The sequence below is a fragment of the Tiliqua scincoides genome, chromosome 2 (assembly GCF_035046505.1).
Source record: "Tiliqua scincoides isolate rTilSci1 chromosome 2, rTilSci1.hap2, whole genome shotgun sequence".
Classification (NCBI taxonomy): Eukaryota; Metazoa; Chordata; class Lepidosauria; order Squamata; family Scincidae; genus Tiliqua; species Tiliqua scincoides.
The window spans coordinates 269358005-269384368 of record NC_089822.1 but is presented as its reverse complement, the minus strand read 5'-3'; the positions used below and the strand labels follow the sequence as shown (position 1 = coordinate 269384368).

Here is a 26364-nt window from a genome sequence, read left to right as displayed (position 1 = left end):
GTTTTGGGTGTCTGCCTGTATGTTATTTTCCCCTGGATATTTTTTCTCTCTTTGTGTCCTCTTGTCCCCCTCCCCTATCTAAAAGTCTATAAAACCCGCATCATTGTAATCCTTCAGGGTCCTCTACATGTGTGTGGAGGTCCCGTTTGCAAACGAGTAAACGTTAGAAGTCCTTTGAATTCTCCTGTCGCCTGTTGATTGCCTCTCCAAAAATCCAAAGAACCGTGTGTGTGTTCATGTGGGGTCACTGTCCTGCTAAACTGCAATATAAATTCCACAGGTCAACCTAGAACCCCAGTCTTAACACTGATGTCCATTTTGTCACAGAGCCCCCCATAGTGAAGGTGACTCACAAGGCAATCCGAGAGGGCTCAGAGACTCTCCTTTGCCGGGCCCACAGCTTCCACCCCAAGGAGATCAATGCCACCTGGAGGAAGGATGGGGGAGGTCAGGCAGGGGCACACATTCTGGGGGGTTGTCAGCCCCAACCTGGATGGAACTGACTACACCTGGCTTAGCATCAAAATCAACCCCAAGGAGAGGAGCCATTACTGGTCCCATGTGGAACATGACGGGCTGCAGGAACCTCTGGACGTGGCTGTGGAATTGCCTGGTGAGAGGCTGGGGGGGAGGCATGGGGAGTCTTTGTAGGGAGGGGGTGGAGTGTGGGGCAGATTCTGGAAGCTAAATTTTCACCCATGGGGGAGAGAATAAATGCATCAGCTACTCCCAGTGTGTGTTTTGGGGTGCAAAAGTGCTAATACTACTCCTTTGTTTAGGCCTGGATGTGGCTTCTAGAAGCCAGGAGGGCACTGAAAAGCAGACACATCCCCAAATCCAGGCACATCCCCAGGAGAGTCTGGGGCAAGGGCCCCTCTTTGAGATGCAGGACCCCCACCCCCACCCCAGTTATTTTCCAATGTGGAATTTTGCTGAGCCTCCAGGGGGAGGGAGGGAATTCCAGGCTTGGGAGGTCAGGCAGCCAAGAAGACAAATGGCTCTGGAACAGCAGAGTAGCACTTGCCAGGACAGCTGCCTCTGGTCTTGTGAAGCTGTGCCCTGCTGCGAGGAAAGAGGAAGGGGGGAGGTGCTGGCCTCCCTGGGAGGTGGAGAAGCCCGTTGGGGGGGGGATGTGCCAGTCAGGACAGCTCCCTTTCCAGCTCTTATGCCTGGAATGGCCATCCGGCCTTCGTTTGCTCACTTCTTGTAGAGCATCGGGACCGTGTTCTTCCGCCTCTGAAATGGCTGTGAAAATGGGGTAGCAAGTGGCAGTGGGAGAGGGGCAGATTCAAGGGGGGGCAGCTCCTGCCTTCTCCCTCCTCCGAGTGGCAGTGGAGCAGAGGAAGCAGCCATTTCCCCTCAGCCCAGCATTAGGGGAGGGGTCATGAGGCTACAGCAGACCCGGTGGAAACAGCAATGCAGAGCAGTAGGTGACACTTCCCGGGGGGGGGGCTTCTCCACTGGACTGCAGGTCTCAGGGTGACCCCTGGTCACTGCCTGCCTCTTCCTCTCCTCAATTCCCATCCAAGCAGAGGAAAGGGCAGTGAAGAGCAGGCAGCAGCAGCCTTCACCTGGACACGTCATGAGGAAAGGGTTGAAATCCTGAAAGGACCAGATTGGGGGGCTCCTTTTCTCCCCCCCCCCACTGGTACTTCCACTTCATGGACCAACCTCCGCCTTCACACCATGTTCCTGCCCAAAGGTCGGCGATATCCTACACATCCCCCCAAAAGCTTTGACTGGGCCTTTCCTGGGTGTGTGGACACCTTCCTAGATGCTGAAAGGGCTCACAGGGCTGAACTGACCCTCCAGAACCTCTCCGGCATACCAGGGTTCAGCTCGGGAAGACTGGGGGTGATAGCCAAGAAGATCTCCAAGCATGCATAGAGTGCCTTCCTTTCCTCATGACATGACCCTTTCCTCATGACATGTCCAGGTGAAGGCTGCTGCTGTCTGCTCTTCACTGCCCTTTCCTCTGCTTGACCCCTGGCTAAACTTCATATCAATCATAAAAGATCATCTTGCTTTTCCCACCAGCACAAATGCCTCTGAAAATCCCCTGAAGAACAAAAGTCAGTCACCAGAAAGATGTTTACACTCGCACAGAAATCCAGATCTGCTCGTCTGCTGGAGCTGGACGAGAGCCGGGTGGGGGGGGGAGGCAGGAGAAGAAGCAGAGCGAAGAGCTGGCAGCAGCTCCCAGCCGGAGGAAACCACAGCACGACTCTGGTGGGTTCCCTCTGCTCACTTCTTGCCACCCGCGTCATGCTGCAGAAGCCAGAGAGAGATGAGGGGCAAGTTCAGGCAATGTCGTGGGACCTCAGTGTGAGGCAGAAGAGCCACAACGCTGGAGGGGACTCCATCAGTCTAGCCTGACCCTCCCTGCCGAGGACCCCATCCCCTGACCTCTCAACGTAGACACAACCTGTCCTGCAAGCAGAGCTCAGGTGCAGCACTTAGCCAAGGTGGAGCCCACACAGCACGGGCGCTCAGAGACGGCTCAAGCAAGTGAGCCAAAGCGCACCCTTCCAGGGAAGGCAAAATTACGACAGGGACACGAAGCACTTCGACCCAGAGGTGAATCCTTTCCCAAACCCCAAATAGGGCCCACATTCACACCCTTAGCAGAACACACCTCCAAAGAAAGAGGTAAGAGGGACTGTCCCCTTCTTCTGATGAAACTGAGGTTGGGCTAAAGGCATCAGAAGCCCTTCTTGTCCACCTGCACCCCAATTCCTATTATTCCCTAGAAAGTCTTGAGATTTGCTCCACAGAAAAGCAGAAGCCTTTTACAGATCTGGGCACATCCCCAGGAGAGTCTGTGGCAAGAGCCCTCCCCCTTCTAGATGGATGCCCCCACTTACCTCTGGAGGAGCTGAAGGACCCCAGATCGCTTGCTGCAGAGGGAGCAAAAAGACAGGGTGAGGGATGCCGTTCATCTGTATATGTTTTATGGCTCCATTTATCGCCCACCTTCCTCTGAGGAGCTCTGGGCAGTGGCCGTGTATGGCTCTTTTTCCAAAAGTAAACAGCAGCTGCAGAGATGGAGCAGAGCCTCCCCAGAGGATATGAACCAGAAGACACTCTGAAGGGCTGTGTGTGTTTGACCGAAGTGTGTTTGAGCTCTCTGAGTTTTTCTGAGATCTTCCATCAGGAAGGCCCCGACTGCCACCTATCGCTTCTACAGCTCAGGTGGAGCAGACACGGAGCAGAGCCTCCCCGGAGGGTACGAACCAGAAGACAGGATCATACAGGAGCAGGCAGTCCTTAAGACAGGCAGGCACACCAGGGCTCTAAAGGAGATGACCAGCAGCTTGGGTTGGAATCAGAAAAACACAGAGAGCTCAAACACACACAGCTCTTCCACTTCAGGATTTCCAAGAGGAAGGAGGCACTCACTTGTTGCCACTCTGTAGGCCGTTTTCTCTGAATGTTGTTGCTCTGCAGAGACAGAATCAGGAAGTCAGAGATGAAGGATCATCCAAGCCCAACCCCCCTGCAGAGAGGAAAGGATGTCAGGTTGTCAACTCTGCTAGCAGATGCTCCTCCAGTTTGTGGTTAACGATCCTTAGAGAAGGAGGTCTTGGAAGCTTCCCAGGCAACAGCGTTTGAAGGTCTGCCCTGGTATCAATCCCTAACTCTGCTCTGCTCCTGCAACTCTTGAAGCCTCTGAGCCTTTGCTCTGAAATGACCCTGAAAAGTGGGAGAGCAGAGAACTGATGTTCCCCTTCCTCAGTTCTGAAAAAGAGTGGAGAATGCAACTGAATACATGATGTGGAGTGTGCTTCAGAATATGTTAGTGTGCACATGGGGGAACCAGCTGACGTGCAGAGATTGAGTACACTGGCCAACAGGACAGCTCAATGGTTTGGCACACAGCCATAGCTGGATCTTTCGTCTGGTGAGACCCAGAGCACGGATAAAAGTCAAAAATGGATGAACGTCAAAGCAACGTCTTATTTAGCTTTCAAATTTATTTTGGCCAGCAAAAAACGTAAATACAGGTGCAGCCTATTTATCCACGGATTTTTTATCTGCTGAATGGGGTGGGGGAAACTGAAAGTCACACACACCTTTGCCTCCTTTGCCCTGTGCTGGCCTCTGCTCCTTTCCAGACAGCCCAAAACACAGCAAAAAGGCCCGGGCAGGGAAGTAGCCCTGGAAGAGGTTCCCCTTTCGAAGGAACAGTAAGACTCCTGGAGCCTGAGGCAGCAGAGAGGCTGAAGAGGGGAAGGGGGGGGGAAACCTCTGTAGCCAGAACACGTGCAGCAAGGTGGAGCTCTCTCACTCACTCACACACACACACAGGGGCAGGGGTGCTAGTAATAGAGGGGATTGCTTTAAAAAAACCAGGGAGTGTTTGCCGAATTCCCCCCCCCCCATGGTGCAGGCTCCCCTGCTCCAGCCGACACAAGTAAGCCTTCCCAGCAAGCAAAGCATGAGATTTGCAAAGCAAGCAAAGATACAAACCTCTCCACACTTTCCTGGGAGTAAGCCCCATTGACTACAATGGGGCTTACTTCTAAGTAGAAACACATAGGACTGGACTCTTAAAAGTTCAGCATCCTACCTGTGAAAGAAACTGCACAGGTATGTCCTCTTTATCCGCAGATTTGAGCCACCATGGGTTCTGAACTTGTGGCTGGAGGACCCACTGAGGACCTCCTGGATGCAACCAGAACCTTGTTCTGGTCATGCCCAGGAGGCTTTCTGAGGCAAGCATCAGAAGTGCCCTTCTGACATCTCCAGGGGGCTTCTGGGGGTCCATATTGGCTGCACATGGCCTCTACGGTTCTCAGAAAGCCTCTCCAGTTTTTTGCAAACATGAGAAGTGCCCTTCCGGTGCTTTGGGGGCTCAGAATGCCTTCCTGGTGAGGCCAAGCTCTTCCTTTCCCCCAGTGCTGCCCCAGAATGCATCGCGACCAGGAAGAGAATGCATCACAGTGCATTTCAGGGTGATACTTAGTGAAAGGAGAAACAACGAATCAGACAAAAGGCAGGAGGCTGATTGCTCCCAGACTCTCTTGGCTGTGCTCTTTGGAAACATCAAATCAATACCGTTGGTGGAGAATCAAGAACTGACCATCTGTCTCTTAACCGCCAACAAATTGGGTACGAATCGCAGCTGAAAAACGTGACCGCTCTGACTTTAAGGAGGTGGTTAAACCAAGGATGGGAAGTCACCCTTCTTGTTAAATTAAGAGATGTGCTTATGCAAGACGCAAACTCCACAGAGACCACGAGGGCTTCATTCAAAGACCTTTGAGAACATGTTTAGGCAGAGTCTAGGTGAAAAACTGGCCGTGGGAAAAGGTGGCCATTAGGAGGCCCATAAGGAGGAGAAGATTCCAAGCTCTTGACATTTGGACTGCAGGAGCTGCATTTTGGACATTCATCAGAAGAGGAGATGTAGAGAACTTCGCTTCTCTAAGGCATGCGGGGGAATGAGGAGCCTTTCAAAGGTTCCACCTGCTCCAGGTTCCAAATGTCTTTTTATGGTCATGGGCACTACCAGGATTTGGGGCACCAATTTGCAATGGCAGGAAACCCCATCTCACTGACTAGCACATCATCACCACCCATTCCGCTGGTGCCATCTTCGTTAATAATACAGAAGGAGAACCTGCCTAATGGGTCCAAATCTGAAATCTGTCACCACACAACAGGCCCAAGAAATGCAATCAGAGAACCACTTACTGAGGAGTGTGACAATCCCAGCCACAAGCAGAACGGAAAGCAGGACCCCTAAGACGACACCCGCAGCAGTGAGCCAAACAGGCACTGAGGCTGAAACAGAACAAGCAGATTTACTGAGACTGGAAGTGACTCTCCAGAAACTCAGGCAAAGATCTTCAGATCCTGCAACTAGAGATGGGGGCACTGAAGCTGTGACCTCACACATGCAAGTCATGGCGCTCGTACCATTGTGTGAGTGTCGGCATCTCATGTCAGCCACTCGCAGCAAGAAAAGCAGAAGTTTCTGCTTCTCACTTCCCAGGTTCCCTCTGCCCACCCTCTTGCCAGCAGCCACATCCTTCTTCCAGTCTTCAACACAGAGGTATATCGGCAGCTTTGCACCTGACGGGTTTCTCCTTTGAGTCTCCCGTGGGGTTAAAATTTACATCCTGAAATCTACCCCCTCCCCACCTCCCTCCCCCACAGCATCTCACCAGACTCCTCCACGGCCACATCCAGAGGCTCCTGCAGCCCGTCATGTTCCACATGGCACCGGTAGTGGCTCCTCTCCTTGGGGTCGATCTCAATGCTCAACCAGGTGTAGTAAGTTCCATCCGCATTGGGGCTGACAACCCCATGGAACGTGTCCCCCTGCCTGATCTCCCCATCCTTCCTCCAGGTGATGTCAATCTCCTTGGGGGAGAAGCCGTGGGCCCTGCAAAGGAGGGTTTCCAAGCCCTCCTGGCTGTCTTTGCGAGTCACCTTCACCACTGGGGTCTCTGTGAAAATTGGGAATGCCAGTGTTAAGACTGGTGTCCTTGTCTGCCTTGCAGGATGGGTGCTGCAATCTACCAGAAAGAAGGGACCTTCTTATCCACCCCCTGCCCCATAAGCAGATTTCCCACACCTGCAGCAGAGCCAGAAATAGTGATATGAACACTACTGAACAGTGTTCACTATTGAACACTATTGATCAATGATTTCAGTTATATGATCAATGACTAAAAAGGAAAGAAACCCTGCTCTGCCTCAAGGGTAAAGTACTTGTGGGTGGGGAAGCAGGGATCCTTCCTCCTCCTCCACTCTCTGGAGCCCCCAGTTTCCAAGGTGGTGGGGGGAACCTTGCTTTAGGTACTTCTCTTCAGAAGGCAGGGCTTGTCATCCTGAGTCTAGAGAAAACTCTGAGTAACTCCTCATGTACTTCCTTTCATGTCAAATGATGTAACTGCCCCCTCCCTCGCCATTCCCCCCCACCTTTCCTCAGCAGGGTCTCCTTTCCATAGCGCAGGTACTTCCGCAACCACTGGATGCAGGTCACCTCCAGGTAGGCCTTCCAGCGCCGGGATCGGGGCTGGTTAAGGTCCCAGTTCCTCTTGATGATCTGAGCAGACACATCAGCTGCTGTCCAGGTGAGCGTCTCCTTGTCAAAGGCGATGAAGTTCCCCCCATCGTAGCCATACTGGGCAAAACCTCCTTTCCGCCCATCTGCACTCAACCCGCAGCCAACCATGAACTGCATGGTGTGAAACCCTGGAAGGGAGACACCAAGTGGAGGCATCAGACAAGGTACGGTCAAAGGACCCCTGCAGGGTCTGGTCTTGCCCAGGACTGTGGTCGGCAACCTGCCATTCTGGAGCCACAAGCGGCTCTTTCAGCCTTTTGCTGCGGCTCCGTGCGGGGCCAACCCGTCTGGGGGGGAGGGGCTCGCCCCTCCCGTGACGCAGCTGCTGCTCGCCAACCTGAACGCAGGAGCGCAGCTCTCACGCATCCTGCGGCTGCGCCCCATAGGAGAGGGCTCGAACGGGCTGGCGGAGCAGCTCCTGCCCAAAGAGCCCGCACCGCCGCTGAGGGCGAGCCCGCGCCGCACGTTCCCTCCTGCCCGAGCCACAGCGCAAAAGCAAGCAATTGAGTGCAGCTGCTCAGTCCTCCTCCCAAGCTCTGAGCACAATCCTGCGCATGTCTCCTCAAAAGTAAGTCCCATTGTGCTTGCTCCCAGGAAAGTGTGCACCCCCATGGCTTACTCGCCCTCTCTGCCCCATTTCCTGAGAGCAGTTGCTCAGTCCTCCTCCCAAGTTCTGAGCACAATCCTGTGCGTGTCTCCTCAGAAGTAAGTCCCATTGTGCTTGCTCCCAGGAAAGTGTGCACCCCCATGGCTTACTCACCCTCTCACTGCCCCATTTCCTGAGTGCAGCTGCTCTGTCCTCCTCCCAAGCTCTGAGCACAAGCCTGTGTGCGTCTCCTCAGAAGTAAGTCCCATTGTGCTTGCTCCCAGGAAAGTGTGCACCCCAATGGCTTACTCGCCCTCTCACTGCCCCATTACCTGAATGCAGCTGCTCTGTCCTCCTCCCAAGCTCTGAGCACAAGCCTGTGCGTGTCTCCTCAGAAGTAAGTCCCATTGTGCTTGCTCCCAGGAAAGTGTGCCCAGGATTACAGCCTTCAAGCTGCCCACTCAGCATTCCCCGTCACTCACTCACACTCTCACTGCTCCATTTCCTTCACTTGAAAACCTGAAAGGGGTTTGGAGACCCCTGCACCAGATGGTATTCTGTATATGTTTGTATACTGTATGTGTAACATACTGTATATGTAGCACCAAAGCATATTTCATTGTTGGGAAGTAATCACTGTTAGTATGCCTTTTATTTTATGCAGTTTTGAACTCTTGGCTTGTTTGTTCAGGAGCACTTTTGTGAACAGTGTTAAGTAGTACTAAGTGGTCTTGTTCAGAGGTAGTACTGTGTGGAAAGGCATTTACAGAAGTACAGAAGTAAATGACTGTAAAGAGTGACAGTATCCTTCACAAGCAGTTCACCTGTGCACAATCTAAAACAGTTGTTCTCAAACTGTGGGTCTGGAACTGAATTTTAGTGGGACCTCTAAGAGGGGAGTGTATTATATAACTGTGACCTACAAGAGGGGAGTGTATTATAAGTATAACTGGGACCTATAAGAGGGGAGTACAAACTATATATGCAGTGTTATCTTCATTTTAGATGTCAAAAGGGTTTTGTGGCTCCCGAGGTTTTCTTTTTTCCGGAAAACGGGTCCAAATGGCTCTTTGAGTGTTTAAGGTTGCCGACCCCTGGCCCAGGATATCTCACCACACCTGCTCCTCTCACTCCCTAGAATGGGACAGTGGGGCTGGGGTGGGGGAGATGGGCTTGACAATGCAGATGTCTCCCCAGAGAGGCCTGGGTGTTTGTCATGGCCTTCCTCTGTTGGGGTTCCTTCAGGCCAAGGAGGAAAGTGGTTTCTCCTCCCTCTGTCCCTCTTCCAATGGAAGAGGCTGCTACTTGCCCCCTCCCATTCCCTCCCATTCCCTCCCCCTCCTAATCCTGGCCCAGAATGCAAAAGGACTCGCCCCCCCCCTTCCAAAGGGAAAGCGAAAGCCAGCATATAACCCATAATGGATATTTTTCCTCCAGAAACTTGTCCAATTCCCTTTTAAAGGCATCCAGGCCAGATGCCATCACCACATCCTGTGGCAAGGAGTTCCACAGACCAACCACACGCTGAGTAAAGAAATATTTTCTTTTGTCTGTTCTAATTCTCCCAACACTCAATTTTAGTGAATGTCCCCTGGTATCTGGGGATCTGCCCGAGGTCTTCTGCCATGAAAACAGATGCAAAGAACTCATTTAATTTCTCTGCCATCTCCAATTCTCCTTTTATCTCCCCTTTCCCTCCCTCACCATCCAGAGGGCCAACCGCTTCTCTGGCGGGTTTCCTGCTTCTAACATATTTGAAGAAGTTTTTATTATTCCCCTTCATGTTGCTGGCCATGCGTTCCTCGTAGTCTCGCTTGCCTCCCGTATCACCTTCTTACATTTCTTTTGCCACAGTTTATGTTCATTTTTTATTCTCCTCATTAGGGCAAGACTTCCATTTATGGAAGGAAGCTTCCTTGCCCTTTACAGCCTCTCTAACTTGGCTTGTTAGCCATGCGGGCACCCTCCTGGATTTAGTGGAGCCCTTCTTCCTTTTGGTATGCACTTCTGCTGGGCCTCTATTACTGTTGTTTTAAGCAGCCTCCATACACTCTGGAGAGATTTGACTCTTTTTACCTTCCCTTTCAACCTTCTAACCAGCCTCCTCATTTGAGGGAAGTCCGCCCGCCCATTGGAAGTCAACAAAATTAACTCCCTAACGCAGCAGAGACGAGCCGGGTGTTCAAGGCCATCAGGGTGTGGCGGACTGCGGGGCTCTTGGATGCAAAGAGGAAGGGGGTCTGGCCTCGGATTTCCCAGGAGGTGTCCTGGTTCTGTCTATCACAATGTCTGTTTCAGGTGCACAGAAGGGTGTGCCAGGTGCTGCGCAGAGGAGTCTGCGGGAAATGGATTCACAGGGAAAGAGGCTGAACCTGCAAAGACACGCTTGGGAGATGCAGCAGCTGCAGTGGGGGCACCTGTGACCCAGACCCCCTTCCTTCCTAACAGTGGCACTGCCCCCCAGCACTGGCATTCCTGGAGGGGGCAAAACACTGGTGGAAAGTGGCCCCACCTCTTCCCTTTTGCAGTGGCGAGTAGCCAGGCGCCTGAGGAAACTTACTGGAACGCCAGTGCCCCCCACAGACAGTCACAGTGGGCGAGAGGAGCCAACCTCAGCCCCCTTCTTGGCCTGAAGCCTGGCAAGTGGGGGTCGCCTTGAGTGGGGGGGGAGCTGGGGGGTGAGACGGGCCAGGATGGAGCAGCAGGAAAGGAAGACCCGGCCTGGAGTCACAATCAACTCGACAAGGACCAGGACGCCAAGGGGTCCCTGCTCTGTCTGCAGGAGCTGCACTGGGCGAAGGAGGGAGGGAAAGTTCTCTGCCCCGGAGCACTTCCATACCTGCAGGTCGCGGAAGAAGGACGTGCAAAGGCTGAGGCTCTGTTCCCGGTGGACCTCGGAATCCCCCCCTTTCCCACCAGGCTGCGGGGTGGGCACAGCGCCCCTCCCTCCTGCCCAGGGACTCCACTGGCTGCCCACCCGCCCTCCTGCCTCCCTCCCCTGCAGGGACTCACTCACCGGAGCAGCCCCCCAGCAGCGGAAGGGCAGCCGCCCCCAGGAGCCAGGCGCGCCAGCCCGCCAGCCCCTTCCCTCCTGGCGCCGGATCGCAACCACCAGCCTCCCTCCCCGTCCAGGCTGGGCTGAGCTGTGAAGGAGAGTTCGGCGGGAAGCGCTCCGCCAATGAGGAGCGGGTGCGTCTGTTGCGTCACCGGTTGCTGGGCAGACTTGGAAAGGGCCGGGCAGCTGGACTCCTAACCCGAAGAAAGAAAGCTTGGTCTCGGCTGATCCGAGGCTTCCCCCCTCTGACTCACTCCTCCTAATGGGGCGGGGCGGAGAGGGGAGGGCTGCCCACTGCGGCTGGAGCTGTTCCTGGGGATCCCCCCCCCCCAGGTCCCTGCCCCGGGACATTGACGAGGCGCGCAGATGGGAGTCGCTCCGCTCTGGCTGGGGAGCCTCCAGACCCCACCACGCCCTTGGCACTCCGGGCGGAGGCAGGGCACAGCGCCGCCCTCCCCACCCGGGCACTCGCCTGGCCGCCCAACTGCACACCACCCCTCCCCGGCACATGGAGCCTCTGCAGGGACTCACCGGAGCAGCCCCCCAGCAGCAGGAGGGCAGCTGGCCTCAGGAGCCAGGCGCGCCCCATCTGGTTCGGGAGCCCTCGAACGCCCCGTCGCTGCAGCCTCCCGCGCTTCACTCCCCGTCCAGGACGGGCTAAGGGGGGTCCACCAATAAGGAAACCGTGCGGGGGGCCATCATCTGTGGACGGGGATTCTCGAGGACTCTCGAGGACGGGGCGGGCGGAGATGCTGCGCTACAGACGGGGAAAGACCTGGGGGGGGGGGTCGCTGGCGGCGCCAGGTCTCGTCTGTACGAAGGCTGGCATAGAAAGTGCGCCTGGAGAGAGCAACCGAAGGGACTCACGGCAGACCAGCGGGGGGGGGGGAGCACTAAGTTTTTCAGGCGCCTGAACGCTCCGTGCCTGCAGCCCCCCCCCTTGGTCCACCCAGAATGGCTCTGAAGGGGAGGGGCCGCTGGCATCGTGTGTTCAGGCGCCTTCAAAACTTAGTGCTTTGCCCCCTCTCCAGCGACGCCACCGGGGCAAATCCTGAACGTTTTTTTTAAATTAAATGTTGGGAGGGGGTTTGAGGAGGTCTTTAGTTGCAGTTATTGTAGGTCTTCTCCAGCTTGCTGTCACTCCTCATCTGCAGAGAGGGGCCCTCCTCACTGTCGTGGGCCTAGACATGCACCCCCCCTGGGAAAGACAGCTGTCCTCGGATGGGTGTCTTTCAACCCCTCACTCCTGACGTGGCCAGGTGGGGACTGTCACCACCAGCTCCCCTCAGCTTCTGGTGCCATTTGGATGGGAACTGAAGGGGACAGGAAGAGGCTGGCGGGCCCAGGTGTCGAGACCAGGTGGCAGACCTCTGAGACCCACAGTCCAGGGGAAGAGGAGCCCCCTCCCCCTGGAACTGCCACTCACGACTGCGCTTTGATATTTCCGTTGGGTCTACCACAGATCTGAAGACCCCCAAACACCTGGGCTGAGGGGAAACGGCTGCCTTCTCCACCCCCCACAGTCCCTCCTGCCCCTCAGAGGAAGAGGCAGGAGGGAGGCCTTTTCAGGTGTGCCCTCTCCTCTTCCTGGTGGGGATTGTTGGAAATGGTGCTTTTAAAACCTCCCTTAAAAAAAAGAGGTTCATCTTGCAGGAGGGAAGGCCTCTGGACAGCTGAGGCTTCCCCACTTCTTGCCCCTTTAGCAGGATCATCTTCCTCTCTGGGGCCTCTCCAGACAGGGAAATCCAGTCCAAGGAAGCTTTACTGACTCCATCATGGCAGACAGTTGCAGTATTTTGCTGGCTGGTGCCAAACACACATTCACACAAACACACCCACTCTGGCCAACTCTCACCCTTGAAGGCTGCGCTCAGTCTGGATGCAAGAAGCACACAGAGGCTGCAGAAGCCAAAGCGGCAGTAGAACCCCCTGCCCCCCCTTCAGTCCCTGGGCCCCATCATTTCTCCCCTTGGCCCTTCACTTTTCTGTGGGCAAAAGAATGTCCTCAGGGCCTCCCTCTACTCTTGGCTTCCGGTCTGGGAACCTTCACCTGGAATTTCCCACTCCTCCTCCCTGACATTTGGCTCTGAGTGCTCTCAAGACAGGCAGCAGCACCTCCTTATCCAAAGTTAGGAGAACAGCTGCATTTGTGCCCTTCTCTCCCCCCCCCCACCCCTGGTCTTGTGAGAACTGTCTGCTCTCCTTCCAAACTGGTTACATCAGGGGGTCCCGCCCCCTATTCAGGTTGTCCATGGAGGCAACCAGGTCCTTTCCTTGTCTTTCAGTCCCTCCCACTCCCAGCCCTGAAAGTCAAAGAGGACCGTTCTTTCCCAGGGCAGACTCCACTGGGCCTGCTTCCTTCTTCCAGAGGGTTGCCTTATCCAGATAATTTCCAGGATGGAGATTAACTGGCTAATACCCTCAGCTGCAGCCTCAACTGGGGCAGCCTCAGACACCTCCCAGCAGCTTCACAGGCAGCTCCTCAATTTGGAGATCCTCCAAGGGAAGGGGAACTGGCAGGCACAGTTCCTCTTTTTTCTTCTTTAATTTTTTATTTTAAGCATCAAGTACAGCCTTGTGCAAGGCGAGGAAGTCCCTCCCATCAAAGCCATAGTGGACAACCCTCTTCTGTGTCCGGCCTGGCGCAGCTGACAGCCAATCCCAGGCTGCAAGGTGTGAAACCCTGTAGGGGTGACATGGGGGGCATGAGAGCCAAAGCAGGGTCACCCCCAGCCTTCTCGCTCCTGCGGGGTTTGATCTTATGGTGCGACACCCCACCTCCTCCACCAGGATCTGCCCAGTTCTTTCCAGCTGGTGCCTGGTGGTGTTTGCTCCTTTGTTCCCACCTGGCGCAGCAGGAACAGGAAATGGTCCTCAGGCCAGAAATTTGGTTCCCGGGACTTTCCCCCAGGGAGCAGCACCTCTCCTGCTACCGTGTCCAGACCACGCGTGGCGGCTTCCAACCACCACGAGGCGCCAGCGATGTTCCTGCACTGCGCTGACTGGGGCGTCAGCATCCCTCATCCTGGTCCCCGGGGTCTGGGGAGGCAGCCCTCCTCCGGTGGACCTGGACTCCCCCTCCGAAGGCCTGGAAGTGACTGCTCAGTGATCCTCCCCAAACACGCGGCTCAGAGAGCGGACCGAGCAGGCTCGCAGGGCCCCAGGACGGTCCCGGGAAAGGCGCCACGCACGGAACCCCCACCCCCAGCTCCGGAATCCGACTGGCTACAGCCTGCCCTCCTCCCCCCCTCATAGGGGACAGCAGCCCCCCAGCAGCAGGAGGGCAGCTGCCCCGAGCCAGACGCAGCAGCCCCAACCCCGCCGGCCCATCTGGCTGGGGGAGCGGGAGAACCGCGCCCTGAGCGGTCGCTGCCTACAGGGGCGGGTGGAGGCGCGAGGGGAGAAGCGAGGCGCTTGCAAACCGCTCCGCCGCCCCTCCCGGCAGCCCAGCCCAGGCTCCTCCTGCTCCTGCCGCCGCCCCGCCGATGTGCTGCGAAGAAGTGCCTCCGAACGGAACAGACTCGCAGGCGGGGAGGGACGGGCGGAGCGCGGCGCTCAGGCCCCTTCGTGCGGGATCCTCGACGGGGCGCGCGAGGTCTGCCTGCAACAGCAGGGGGCGCTGCGGGGAGTTTTCCTATTGGCCATTCCCTCCCCCCGCCCCTGCCCGGGACCCTTCTGGGCTCGTCTCCGCCGAGGTTGGCTGGCTGGCAGCGGGACGCGCGAGAGGCTCGGCCGAGATGGGCAGCGGGGCGCGCTGGGTGGCCTGCCTGCTGCTGGGGGCCAGTCTTCTGCGGCGGGGCTGCTCCGGTGAGTGCCGTCGGGCGAGCAGGACTGGAGCGCTGCGCCGGCCCTGCCAGGCTTTTGCTGGGCACGCGGCAGAGGGGGGTGGGGGGTCTCGGGGAAGGAGGAACCAGAGCTGGTCGCGAGCCCCGTTCCCGGAGCTGGTGCTGGAGAACTCTGGTTGGTTTCTGCCAGTTAGCGAAGCTGATTCGTGTTTTGACCCTTCAGCCTGTGCTGGATTTGGAAGCCTCCCCAAGCGCAGCCCCTGCCCCCTCCGGACAGCAGGCGCAGCACTTAGGCCGGACTAGGCGGTCAGCACCTTCACTCCTGGAGACACCACATTGAACCAGTGGTCAGGCCACTTCTCCTTTTCTGAGGGAGCTGAAGGAGGCTGTCAAGGTCTCAGGACTGGAAGAGTGATAGAGAAATCTTTGAAATAAACATACTCCCTCCTAGAAATATACGCAAAGTTTATTTTATTTTTTTTAAGGAAATGGCCACTTTAAGGGACAAGTTGCATGTTTTAGTCAGAAGATGAAATCTTTCCCACTTGAGCTCTTGATGAACATTTGGGTGGACACCACCTGGGCCCAGGGACTTGTTGTTCTTTAATTTTCCCGTAAATTATGAAATGTCAGTGCTTGACTTCTACAGTATTTGACTCATGGCCCAGTCCTGCAGATGCTCAACGCCAGCAAAATGAGTGTTCCGGTGCAGTTAGATTTTTTCGGGCTGCTGCAGAAGGTGACATGCCAGAGCAGACAACCTGGCCACTGGCCCCAGAAAGTGTGCACAGGGGGTGGGCAGAACAGGACAGGGATGGGGTGGAGATGAGAGTAGATCAGGACCTTAAAGGGGCAGATTCAGCAGCAGCAGCGTCTGCAAAATTCTAACCCCCTTCTCGACTTCAGTCTCCTGACCTGGGTCCACATGGACTTGCGCCAGCTATAGATCTGTATGTACCTGGCAGCCCAGTACAGGCGTACCCCATGGCAAAGAAACAAATGTTCCCCTGAGGAGGCCTCCAGATGCCAAAACTCTACTGTGGGGGATAAAGCAGATGCTGCACTGGTGTGACTACATTGCTGCGATGCAGTGGCGTCACTGGGGTTCATGTTGATAGAGAGATTTCTGGGACTTGGTCTCTGGGTCAAAATGCTAAGCAGACACAGACTTCTTTAAAAGCATATAGAAAAATTTATTTACATGCTATTTACAGATTAAGAATAGATTAGGATGGATACAGGTTCTAAGTTACCCCATGGTGGATCTTTGATTCCTTCGAACCACACCCAAAACTCCTGTACTTGTACTCTATGAAAAACAAGTGACCCATGTGATATTCATGTCACTTCCCTCTCCTTATTTGTCATACTGGTGCATGGTTCTAGCCCTCACTGGGAAGTCCGTTATCCATGTATGGAGAAGTTCTGGCTTGCACTTTGATTTCACAAGACCCTGGAATGTTCCTTTTGGGAAAGCTATGACACACATGTTTTTCTCTCTCTGCAGGTCATCTTGACATTTTCTACCTTGTTTTTAACAGAAAAACACTAGTCATGCTTTTCCTAATGTTCCTCCTCTGAGAGAAGTTAGGTTAACCCCCAAAATCTCTATCAATCCTTCGTTTTTTTTCTTGACCAAAATAAACATCTCAGTGTTTATCTTGGTCACACCCTTATACTACTGATTTAGGGACATACATGTTTGTTTGAACTTTTTTGCTAGGCCTTTGTTATGTTATAGAAAAGAGTTGCTATATCAATGGTGTAGCTTAAGGAATACAAAGCAACTTGTAAGAAGTCTCTTGTAACATGCAAAGCTGCTATTGATAGCAGTAACTGAGATATATGTTTAAACACGTTTCCTTGCATAAAGTGCAATATCCTTAGTGAATCAATATGTAATTTTGATATTTGAGTTAGTAGTACTTCTACATTTGCTACACTATGCAGATTTTGCTCATGCAACGAGCATCCATGTCACCTGATGCTGTGCATCTATGGCTGCTTATACTTTAAAGGCCTTGTTATTTAAGCCAACCCAAGTCTCTTCAGACATAAGTTGTCTTTAGATCAGTGCCTTAGTTAGAAGCTAGCTCATCTTATGGCCGACACAATGCTCAAATGCACACTATACAACTCTTTAAAAGAGTAATATTCTGTAAAAGAAGTACTTCAGACTTTGCAAATCCATTCATTTAACTTTAATAATACTAAGGACAGACCACTTTATTTGTGAATAGTGTACCTAACTAAAGCTATATGAAAATGCTTTCTCATGTAGAGATACTTTGTGTTTACTAACCTTAGAAAAAAACCTTATAGGACTTTATGAAAAGAAACTCATACTTTTGTATGAAATATGAAATGTGAAAAATGTTGGAACAGTAAAAAACAGTTCGCAGAACATCACATCACAACAAAATACAAACACAGTTGTAATCGTTAAAGAAAGAGTCCATTAAGAAATTATTTGGAAAAGTCCATGTTTTAAAGTAGTTCGTTGGAAAAGTTCAAAGTATTGCTCCATAGGACATTAACTGTTTTAGTAATCCTTCTTTCCAAACAAAGTCACAAAGTCCTTTTCATTTTTTTTCTGTGTGCAGGTAGTAGTTCATTTTAGATGGATAGCTCCCACGCTTTATGATTACTTCCTCAAACATAAGCACTTGGTTTACCTAGAAAAGAATAAGCTCTATACAAATTAACAAGGTAAAAAGACAGAAAACATTTCACCTTTTTTCCCGTATGGCCTTGCAGGCTTCAGTTTAAACTTTGAAACAAAAGGAACTCATTTTTTTTTTTCTTTTCTTTGAACGATCTTGGCCAACTTCCCAGAAACGTTTGGCTTATTTCCTAGAACTTCAGCACAGAACTTAGATAAAAACTTTGTTTTACATACAAGCCTCTGTTATTGCGAGCATACAAATGAATTTATAAGAAATAAAACAGACAGATTAAAACAAACTCACCTAAACTTATTCTTTTTGTACTTTGTGAATGTATAGTGCTGCTTGTTTGAACTTGGAACGTTGAGGTTCTTTTTTTTCTCATTATTTTAAGGATTATTCACTCAAATCACCTTGCTCCTGCATTTGCAAATTTTCTTCAACCTTCTTTTACATATACTTGATAAGCATGTTATTATACATGGTAGATAATAAAAGAAAATACTAACGAAAACACACATATGCCAAATGGCAAAACACAGCAAAATTAATTACTTCATGTAATACTTAATCAACTTTATACTGCCAGCAGAAGCGTCCTTCTGATGGCAGCATCATAAACAACATAACAACACAGTGGCACACTAATAGAATAGGCCACCCCGGTACCAGAAGAGAACCGGAAGGGGTTACCATTTGAACTTTAACTAAGATGACAATAAAGTAGCATAGCAAGGAAATTTTTTCTTCAAGAGATTATCACCTTTCCAATTATTATTTCAATTCTTTTACTAAGAATGAATAAGTTGATCACGCTCACTCATTCTTAATTTATATCACAATTTGAATGTGCTCCTAAAAAAAAATTTCCTGTAGTTAGCTTACACAGACACTGTTAACACATATTTATACTGTTGTGCACTTTTAACACAAAGGTAACTTTTGATAGAAATTGCAAAAGGGATTTAAAAACCTTAGGAATAGACCTCAACACATGGGAAACCCTGGCCTCCAAGTGGCCCGCTTGGAGACAGGCTACACAGCATGGCCTCTCTCAGTTTGAAGAGACACTTTGCCAACAGACTGAGGCAAAAAGACAAAGAAGGAAGACTTATAACTAGGGAGACAGACCAGGGACAGACTACACTTGCTCCCAGTGTGAAAGAGACAGCCACTCCTGAATTGGCTTTTTGGTCACACTAGACACTGTTTTAGAACCACCCTTCAGAATGCGATATCATAGTCTTTCAAGACTGAAGGTTGCTATAGTAGTAACCAAACATACAAACTATTTGAGCTTTGCATTTTTGCAACATTAGCTTTACACATTCAAATGCACACAAATTAATTCACCCTTTCCAAAGTCAGCACCTGAGCAACTGGCAAAGACTAGATGTGGGGCTGATTTAACAAGGATACACACAACAGAGACACAGCCTAGAAATCAAGGGATAAAAATTTCTCTTGATAAGAAAGGAAGTAGGACTGTCTTTGGGGACTGGGTACAGAACTCAGGTTCGGAATGCAGCTAGAAAAGAAGCTGCCATGGGATCAGACACACGCTCTGAAAGGATCGATTCAGGGTTCCTGGAGCACAAAGGCGTTCCAGAGGTCTCCTCGCTGCCACCTCCTCCTTATGCTAAGAAAGGGCTTTGGAGCTACAAGGGTCTCTGGACTGCTGGGCGTGTGCAGTTCCTCCTCTGAGAGAAGTTAGGTTAACCCCCAAAATCTCTATCAATGTCACCCGGTGCGGGAGGCCAGCGTGTCGCCCCCATGCAGTGGGCGAGGCCACACTCCAGGTGGTGGACATGGTGAGCCCCCACTGGTTTTATTGGCTGTACGTTTTGATAGAATAAAGGTATTTCAACGCAGTTTGTCTCATGGCATTCTGCATGAAATTGCACATTGATTGACATATAACATGATGGTATTATTTTTGCAAACTGTGATTTTAGTCACTAGTGGTGTCACCTCCCCCCAGGGTGTCAACTTACTAACACCTTATTGGAGCAGTTCTCAAACTTTTAGCATTGGGACCCACTTTTTAGAATGAGAATCTGTTCAGGACCCAACATAAAGCAAATTAAAATAAATAATTGTAAATAAAGTAAAATACATAAATAAGGGAAAGCCAGCCCTGTTCCACCAAGTGAATTTTCTCTGTAGCCTGCCTGCAATAACCCCCCCCCCCCCAAAAAAAAAAAAGAATCGGCAAGATTTTCACCCCTACCCAGAACCCAGTTCAGTTTAAGTTCTTATATTTCAGGCATATCACTATCAGGACCCACCTGACTTTACAAGTATGAGAGCCCAGTCCTATGCCTGTCTACTCAGAAGTAAGTCCTATTATAGTCAGTGGGGCTTACTCCCAGGAAAGTGTGCCCAGGACGGCAGCCTCACTGCACAGAGCGCTCCACTGCCACTTGACCAAAGGCTCTCTCTGGCTGTTTGCCGTATGTGCGGGACGCTCCGCGGGATCCTGAAACGCCCAAAGCGAGGAGGTTTCCTCCAGATCCGAAGGAAGACTCAGCTGCAAGAAACCCCGAGAGCTGCGGGATCGGGCCCCGCGCCTCCTCCCCAGGCCCTGGGAACCCTTCTCGAGCCAGACCGTCCTGAACCGAAGCGCTCCCTGCTGGAATGCCGGGGAGCACCAAGGTCCGTTTTCAGCTCAGGACTCTGGACTCACTGCAGTCGGCGGCTCGGCTACTGGGGTCCAGCTGGACATCGGACCCTGGAGATCCGGGGGGGGGGGCTTGCAAGCTGCACTGTCAGTGCAGGAAGAAGCAGGGATAACCCCCGCAGAGGCTGTGCCCCGCCCTGCCTGTTGGAGGAATTTCTTAAACCCGGTTTCCTCCATTAAGGGGGGAGCAGAGTCGCTTCAGCAGCAGAACCCCCTTTTTGCTGGGAATCAACCCCAGGGAGCCTCCCACACCCGGCAGACTGCTAGTCAAGAAAAACACAAACAATATTGGCTGGTTGAAGTTGCAAGAGCAGATTCATTTACTCACGATTCATTGGAAGTACGGTTACAGCATCTGAATATGTTCAGAGGTACACTAACGTAAGACAACAAGGCCCTACAGCTGCCTTGTTCTGCATGCTATGAGGTCAAGATGGCAGCGCCAGCAGATCCCTGCTGCATGCCATCTTGTCTGCTCAGTTGTGGAGAGGAGGAAGGAAGAGGGAAGGAGGAGAGCGTGCTCAGGAGTTATATAGGGTCTGGGTCACGCCCCTCCCACATAGGTCATTAGAAGTGGACAGGTAGATTGCAAAGGACACTGGGCTATGGCTTAACCCTTTTTAGGACCGTCTCCTGCCACCCCTTGAGAGCATACAGAGTTGCACCAATTCCAACACCCCTTCTCAACTCCGGATGCTCAAGTCCAGCAAATTCATACTTTCTTGTAGACTCTGGAACTTTTCTTTTGTCAGCGGCTTGGTCAGGATATCTGCTGTCATTTCTTGGGTTGGACAGTAGTCCATCCTGACAAGTCCTTTCTTTATCATGTCACGCACAAAGTGGCTTCTGATGTCAATGTGTTTGGTGCGTGCATTGTGGCTTTCTGAATGTGCCAACCTGATACAACTCTGGTTGTCCTCAAACATCTGGATTGGCCTTGGTTCTTCTATACCCAAATCATCCAACAATTTGCAAAGCCACATTACCTCTCTGCATGTCTCTGATGCAGACACATACTCTGCTTCTGTAGAGGAAAGAGCAACAGAGGTTTGTTTTCTGCTTGCCCAGCTGATTGCTCCACCTCCATACAGAGCCAAATGTCCACTGGTCGATTTCCGATCAGTTCTATCTTCTCCCCAATCTGAGTCACTGTAGACCACTAACCTGGGTCTCTCACTGACTGGCAACTTCAATTTGAAGTTTTGGATGCCTTTCAGGTGCCCTGCAACCCTTTTTACTCAAAGCCAGTCCCATTTTGTGGGAGAATTGTTCTTCCTACACAGAATCCCAGTGGCAGTTGCAATGTCTGGCCTAGTCGTGTTTGCAAGATAAAGCAATTTGCCCACTGCTTCTCTGTACTGTGTGTTATTAGGGAGAGGTTCACTTTCATCTGTTTGTTTTAGAAAGTTGGTCTCCATCGGTGTAGCTACTGGGTGTGCATCTCTGAGTCCTAGTGACTCCAGCAAGTCCAGAATCTTTGTTCTCTGGCTGAGGAGAAAACTTCCATCCCATTCTCTCTCCATGTGCATACCCAAATAATGAGTCACCTTTCCCAGTTCTTTGATTTCCACTTCTTTGTTTAAGTGGTTGACTAACTCTATGTAGTCTTGTCCTCTCTCATAGAAACACAGCAAGTCATCCACATAAACCAATACATAAGTCCATTTTCCATCTTTCTGTCTTGTGTACAGGCACTGGTCTGCTGCACCTTGTGTGAAGTTTAGTTGTGTCAACATGTGGTGCAGCTTTTCATTCCAGGCCTTGGCTGATTGTTTTAAACCATACAGCCCCTTCTGAAGCTTGCATACTAGGCAAGCCTTCTTGCTGTCTGTGAAACCAGGTGGCTGTTTCATGTACAGCTCCTCAATTTCTCCATGGAGAAATGCAGTCTTTACATCCAAATGTTGGACAGACATTTTTCTGGAAGCAGCTATGCTTAGGAGCATTCTTATCGTAGTGTGCTTCACTACAGGAGCAAAAACTTCATCAAAGTCTTCTCCATATTTTTGGGAGAAACCTTTGGCTACGAGCCTTGCTTTGTAGCGCTCTATCTGTCCTTGTGCATTTGTCTTGGCCTTGAAGGACCCATTTGCACCCTATCGCCTTTTTGTTTGGCGGTAGCTTAGTAAGTGTCCATGTTTTGTTTTTGTGTAATGCACTTATCTCTTCTTGTGCAGCCTTTTTCCACTTACTTGATTCATGCGCGGGCATCGCTTCTACCTCTTCCCAGGACTTTGGTTCGCGTTCTGACGATGACCCTGCGAGGTAGGTCAGCCCAAGTTGTGGAGGTGGAACGCCTTTGTTCTCTCGAGATGAACGTCTGGGTTCTGCTGGTACTTGGTCTGCGTCTGCAGCAACTTCTGGCTCCAGCAGTTCCTCTCCTTCATCAGCCTCCTCTTCTGCGTCGGTCTCCTCTTCTGCTGTACTCGCCTCAGACTCTGGTGATGAGGGTCCTGGTATGCTGCTGTGACAAACTGGCACATACATGAGCTCCTCATCTGTCTGAGATAGATCATTAATAAATCACTTGCTTCTATCAGCTTTCTCATTTTCTGCAAAGTACAGACCATGCCTGGTGGTCACCTTTCTGGTGTGCATGTCCATAACTTTGTAACCCTTCGTTCCAGGAGCGTATCCCATGAAGATACCTTCTTCCGCTCTCAGGTCTAGTTTGGACCTCTTCTCCTTTGGAACGAAAGCATATACTTTGCATCCAAACACGCGAAGATGACTCATGTCTGGTGCTCTGCCATGCCACAGCTCAAAAGGGGTTTTGTCGCTTATGACACCCTTTGTAGGTAGTCTGTTCTGCAAATAGTTGGCAGTGATTATCGCCTCACTCCAAAAATTTGTAGGCAGACCTGCATCTGTTAGCATGCATCTGGCCATCTCTAACAGGCTATGATTTTTGCGTTCCGCGACGCCATTTTGCTGTGGTGTGTGTGGCACTGATAACCTGTGTTTAATTCCCTGGCTCTCTAGTATTGACTTTGTGTGTCGTGAGGTGTACTCACCACCGTTGTCAGTCTGCAGTGCACCAGGATTTCTCTCAAACTTGTTCTTTACAATTGCCAGGTAATTGCTCAGCATGTCGGGAACTTCACTTTTCTCTTTCAGCAGATAAATCACGGTATATCTCGAGAAATCATCAACAAACGTTAGTATATATTTATAGTTCCCTAGTGAGGGACTTGGCATTGGACCTAGTGAGGGACTTGGCATTGGACCTACCAGGTCACTGTGTATGATTTCCAGAACCCTGGTGCTGCATTGTCCAGTCCTCTTTGGAAAGGATGGACTGACCGCTTTGCCTTTGATACAGCACACACACCTCTCTGGATGGTTCTCACAGTGCTTCACCTGTATCCCTCTTGCCAGGTCCTTGTTCTGCATGTCCAGGACTGCTGCTGTGTCCCTGTGCCCTAGCCTGCGGTGCCACAAATCCAAACAGTCTTTGTTGCAATTTTTCTTGGCACTCCTTAGTTGTGCTTCCTCATTGCACAAATCTAAGACATAGACTCCATTCCTTTCAAAACCTTGAGCTATTAAAAGGTCATCACTCTTCCGTCTTATGTCACAGCCCCTTCTGTGAAAACAACTGTGCATCCTCCTTTGACCAACTTTGACACACTCAGCATGTCTCCACTTATCTCTTATCATAACATCTTTTATGGTAAAGTTGTTGATTGAATCATCTGCTGCACATTTCAATTTCACTGTCCTCTTTCCTTGGATCCGGACCTTCTTACCGTCAGCTATGGTAATCTGACCTTCTTCGTCTGTGTCCATTTCCTGAAAGAAACTTTGGATGGAACACGTATGAAACGAGCATCCTGAATCAACAATCCACTCCTTATTTTCCACCTTTTCTTTGAGGCAGTGATTGAAATTGCTCTCATGGTTTGAGCTGCTTCTTGTAGGTTTGTGGGCAGGATTACCAACCCCTTTCTTTTGCCTCTCTTTGTGGCTCTTTCCTTTGTCTTGGGCAGAGCTCAGGTGATGCTCCCTCCTCCCTGGTTCTTTTGAGATGCAAAATTTTGCCATGTGACCTTCCTCGTGGCAGACAAAGCAGTCTGAGTCTTTTGTGTGACTTATACTCTGCTTTGTAACCTGAGCCACTTGCAAGTTCCTCTTGCCTGAAGGGTGCACAATATGACCTCAGCTCTTGGAGTATTACCTTATACTCCCTTCTCTCTCTTCCAAACACAGATGATGCAAAGCCCCCAAAAATTGATTCATCAAGACATCCTACAAGGTATGCCACCTTCTGGTCTTCCGAAAAAACCAAATTTGTGAGTGCTAGGTCACTGAAAAGCTCAGTCAGTTTACTGCAATACTTATCACAGTCCTCTTTCCTCTCCAACTTGAGGCGACACAATTCAGTGATCAATCTGAACTGATCCTTCACTCCCGTCTTTGCATAGGTATCAGTCAGTATCGTCATCATCTGCTTTGCAGTCTTAGCCTCCCGCACATAGGGCAATTGGAGGTCAGTTAACGATTTGAGAATGAGGCATTTTGCTTTGCCATCTTCTCTGTTCCATGCTGCAACTTCAGATTCTCCACTAGTTGGACGATCTGTCTCTAGTGCGGACGATGCTCCATTCATTTGAATTTCCGCCAAAATTCTGCAATGCCAATTATGGAAACTCTTGGGGTTCAGCCTGGCTGTTGGTTGGCCGACTAAGGCCCCTACTTCTGTTCCTTCTGCCATTGTTTGTTTTCCAAGCAAGTTCAGCCTTCTAGATTGGGTGGGGAGAGTTCCCAAAAATCAAAAATATCCTTCCAAGGTATCTGGGCTTCCCAATGCACAACCCACCTAGGTTTCCTGGTACCTGGTCTCTGGGTCCCTTAGTGCAAGGTCCCTGGATTTCTCAGTGCACGGTCCCTGGGCCCATAACCTGTTGGAGGAATTTCTTAAACCTGGTTTCCTCCATTAAGGGGGGGAGCAGAGTCGCTTCAGCAGCAGAACCCCCCTTTGCTGGGAATCAACCCCAGGGAGCCTCCCACACCCGGCAGACTGCTAGTCAAGAAAAACACAAACAACATTGGCTGGTTGAAGTTGCAAGAGCAGATTCATTTACTCACGATTCAATGGAAGTACAGTTACAGCATCTGAATATGTTCAGAGGTACACTAACGTAAGACAACAAGGCCCTACAGCTGCCTTGTTCTGCATGCTATGAGGTCAAGATGGCAGCGCCAGCAGATCCCTGCTGCATGCCATCTTGTCTGCTCAGTTGTGGAGAGGAGGAGGGAAGAAGGAGAGCGTGCTCAGGAGTTATATAGGGTCTGGGTCACGCCCCTCCCACATAGGTCATTAGAATGGACAGGTAGATTGCAAAGGACACTGGGCTATGGCTTAACCCTTTTTAGGACCGTCTCCTGCCACCCCTTGAGAGCATATGGAGTTGCACCAATTCCAACACTGCTGCTGCACTCGCCCTCCGTGACCGGGACGGAGCCCGCGTGCCGGCGCCCCTGACTCTCTCCCCCGCAGGTTCGGCGTCGCACTGGCTGCGCTACTTCTCCACGGCGGTGTCTGAGCCCGGCCCGGGGCTGCCGCGCTTCGTGGCCGTGGGCTCCGTGGACGGGCAGCTCCATCAGCTGTATGACAGCGACACGAAGCGGATGCAGCCTCGGGCGCCCTGGATGGGGCAGGCGGGCCGGGAGGACCCCCAGTACTGGGACTGGTACACGCAGGCCGCGCAGGGCGAGGAGGCGGACTTCAGAGCGGACTTGCAGAGCTTAATGGAGCGCTACAACCAGAGCGCAGGTGAGCCGGGCGCAGCTCTGGCGGGGCCGGGCCGGGCGGGCGTCGGGAGGCCCAGGAGCCGCGCTCTCCCTTTCCGATTGGTCGGGCCGTGGGATGGCTGGCTGAGCCGAGCTGCCCGGCGGGGCGGGGGTCGGGTCCCGCCTGCGCTCTCACGCCCCCCGCCGGTCCCCTGCAGGGCTCCACACCTGGCAGAGAATGTGCGGCTGCGAGCTGAGCGAGGGCGCGCCCCGCGGAGGACAAGTCCGGTTCGCCTACGACGGGCGGGACTTCATCGCCTTCGACCTGAAGACGCTCACCTGGACGGCCTCCGTCGCGCCCGCCCAGCTCAACAAGGCGGAGTGGGAGGCCGAACCGGGCGAAGCCCAGTCCTGGAAGGCCTACCTGGAGGAGGAGTGCCCGGAGTGGCTGCGGAAGTACCTGCGCTACGGGGCGGAGACCCTGCAGAGGAAAGGTGAGCGGGGGGGGGGCGCTTCCTCCAGGCCTCCCATCACAGCGTCTGAGGCCCCCCTGCTCGCAGCCCAGCGCAGGGAGGGCACCAGTCCCGCCAGTATCCCCAGTGAAGTGGCCCCAGAGCACCCAGCGAACGGGCACCACGGAGCCGGGGCTGGCAGAGACCCCCTGAGCCCCCCCTTCTTCCAGGCCCCACCGCCGTCCTTCCAAAGGGGGAGAGCTTTCTGAACTGAACGGGCCTCTTCCCGCCCCGTCGCAGAACTGACGCAGTCCTCTCCCCCCAGCCCC

At 52.1% G+C, this 26364-nt stretch overlaps 2 protein-coding genes across 2 annotated transcripts in view; one reads left to right on the top strand and one right to left on the bottom strand.

Moving 5' to 3' along the window:
* Nucleotides 1-371: 371 nt before the first annotated feature.
* LOC136639181 (major histocompatibility complex class I-related gene protein-like) lies at nucleotides 372-7186 on the bottom strand. The gene is made up of 6 exons (XM_066613186.1): nucleotides 6931-7186; nucleotides 6171-6455; nucleotides 5698-5787; nucleotides 3400-3441; nucleotides 2865-2897; nucleotides 372-427 (listed from the first exon to the last, which is right to left on the bottom strand). The coding sequence occupies exons 1-6, from the start codon at nucleotides 7184-7186 to the stop codon at nucleotides 372-374; spliced, it is 762 nt and encodes a 253-aa protein (XP_066469283.1).
* A 7190-nt stretch (nucleotides 7187-14376) lies between these two features.
* The window catches only part of LOC136640475 (major histocompatibility complex class I-related gene protein-like), a 218346-nt gene continuing 206358 nt past the window's right edge, over nucleotides 14377-26364 (top strand). Inside the window, exons 1-3 of the mRNA XM_066615639.1 lie at nucleotides 14377-14526; nucleotides 25351-25626; nucleotides 25802-26077. Of these exons, the coding sequence (XP_066471736.1) occupies nucleotides 14457-14526; nucleotides 25351-25626; nucleotides 25802-26077 (622 nt within the window). The 5' untranslated portion in view covers nucleotides 14377-14456. The remainder of the gene's footprint in view (nucleotides 14527-25350; nucleotides 25627-25801; nucleotides 26078-26364) is intronic.

Excerpts from the sequence above, each read along its gene's own strand:
- LOC136639181 (XM_066613186.1), bottom strand. The coding sequence starts at position 7,186 with ATGGTTGGCTGCGGGTTGAGTGCAGATGGGCGGAAAGGAGGTTTTGCC. Across the intron at positions 3,442-5,697 it reads TGGGATTGTCACACTCCTCA|AGCAACAACATTCAGAGAAA; the intron begins GTAAGTGGTTCT and ends CTGTCTCTGCAG. Across the intron at positions 428-2,864 it reads GTCCTTCAGCTCCTCCAGAG|GTGGCATTGATCTCCTTGGG; the intron begins GTAAGTGGGGGC and ends TCCTTCCTCCAG.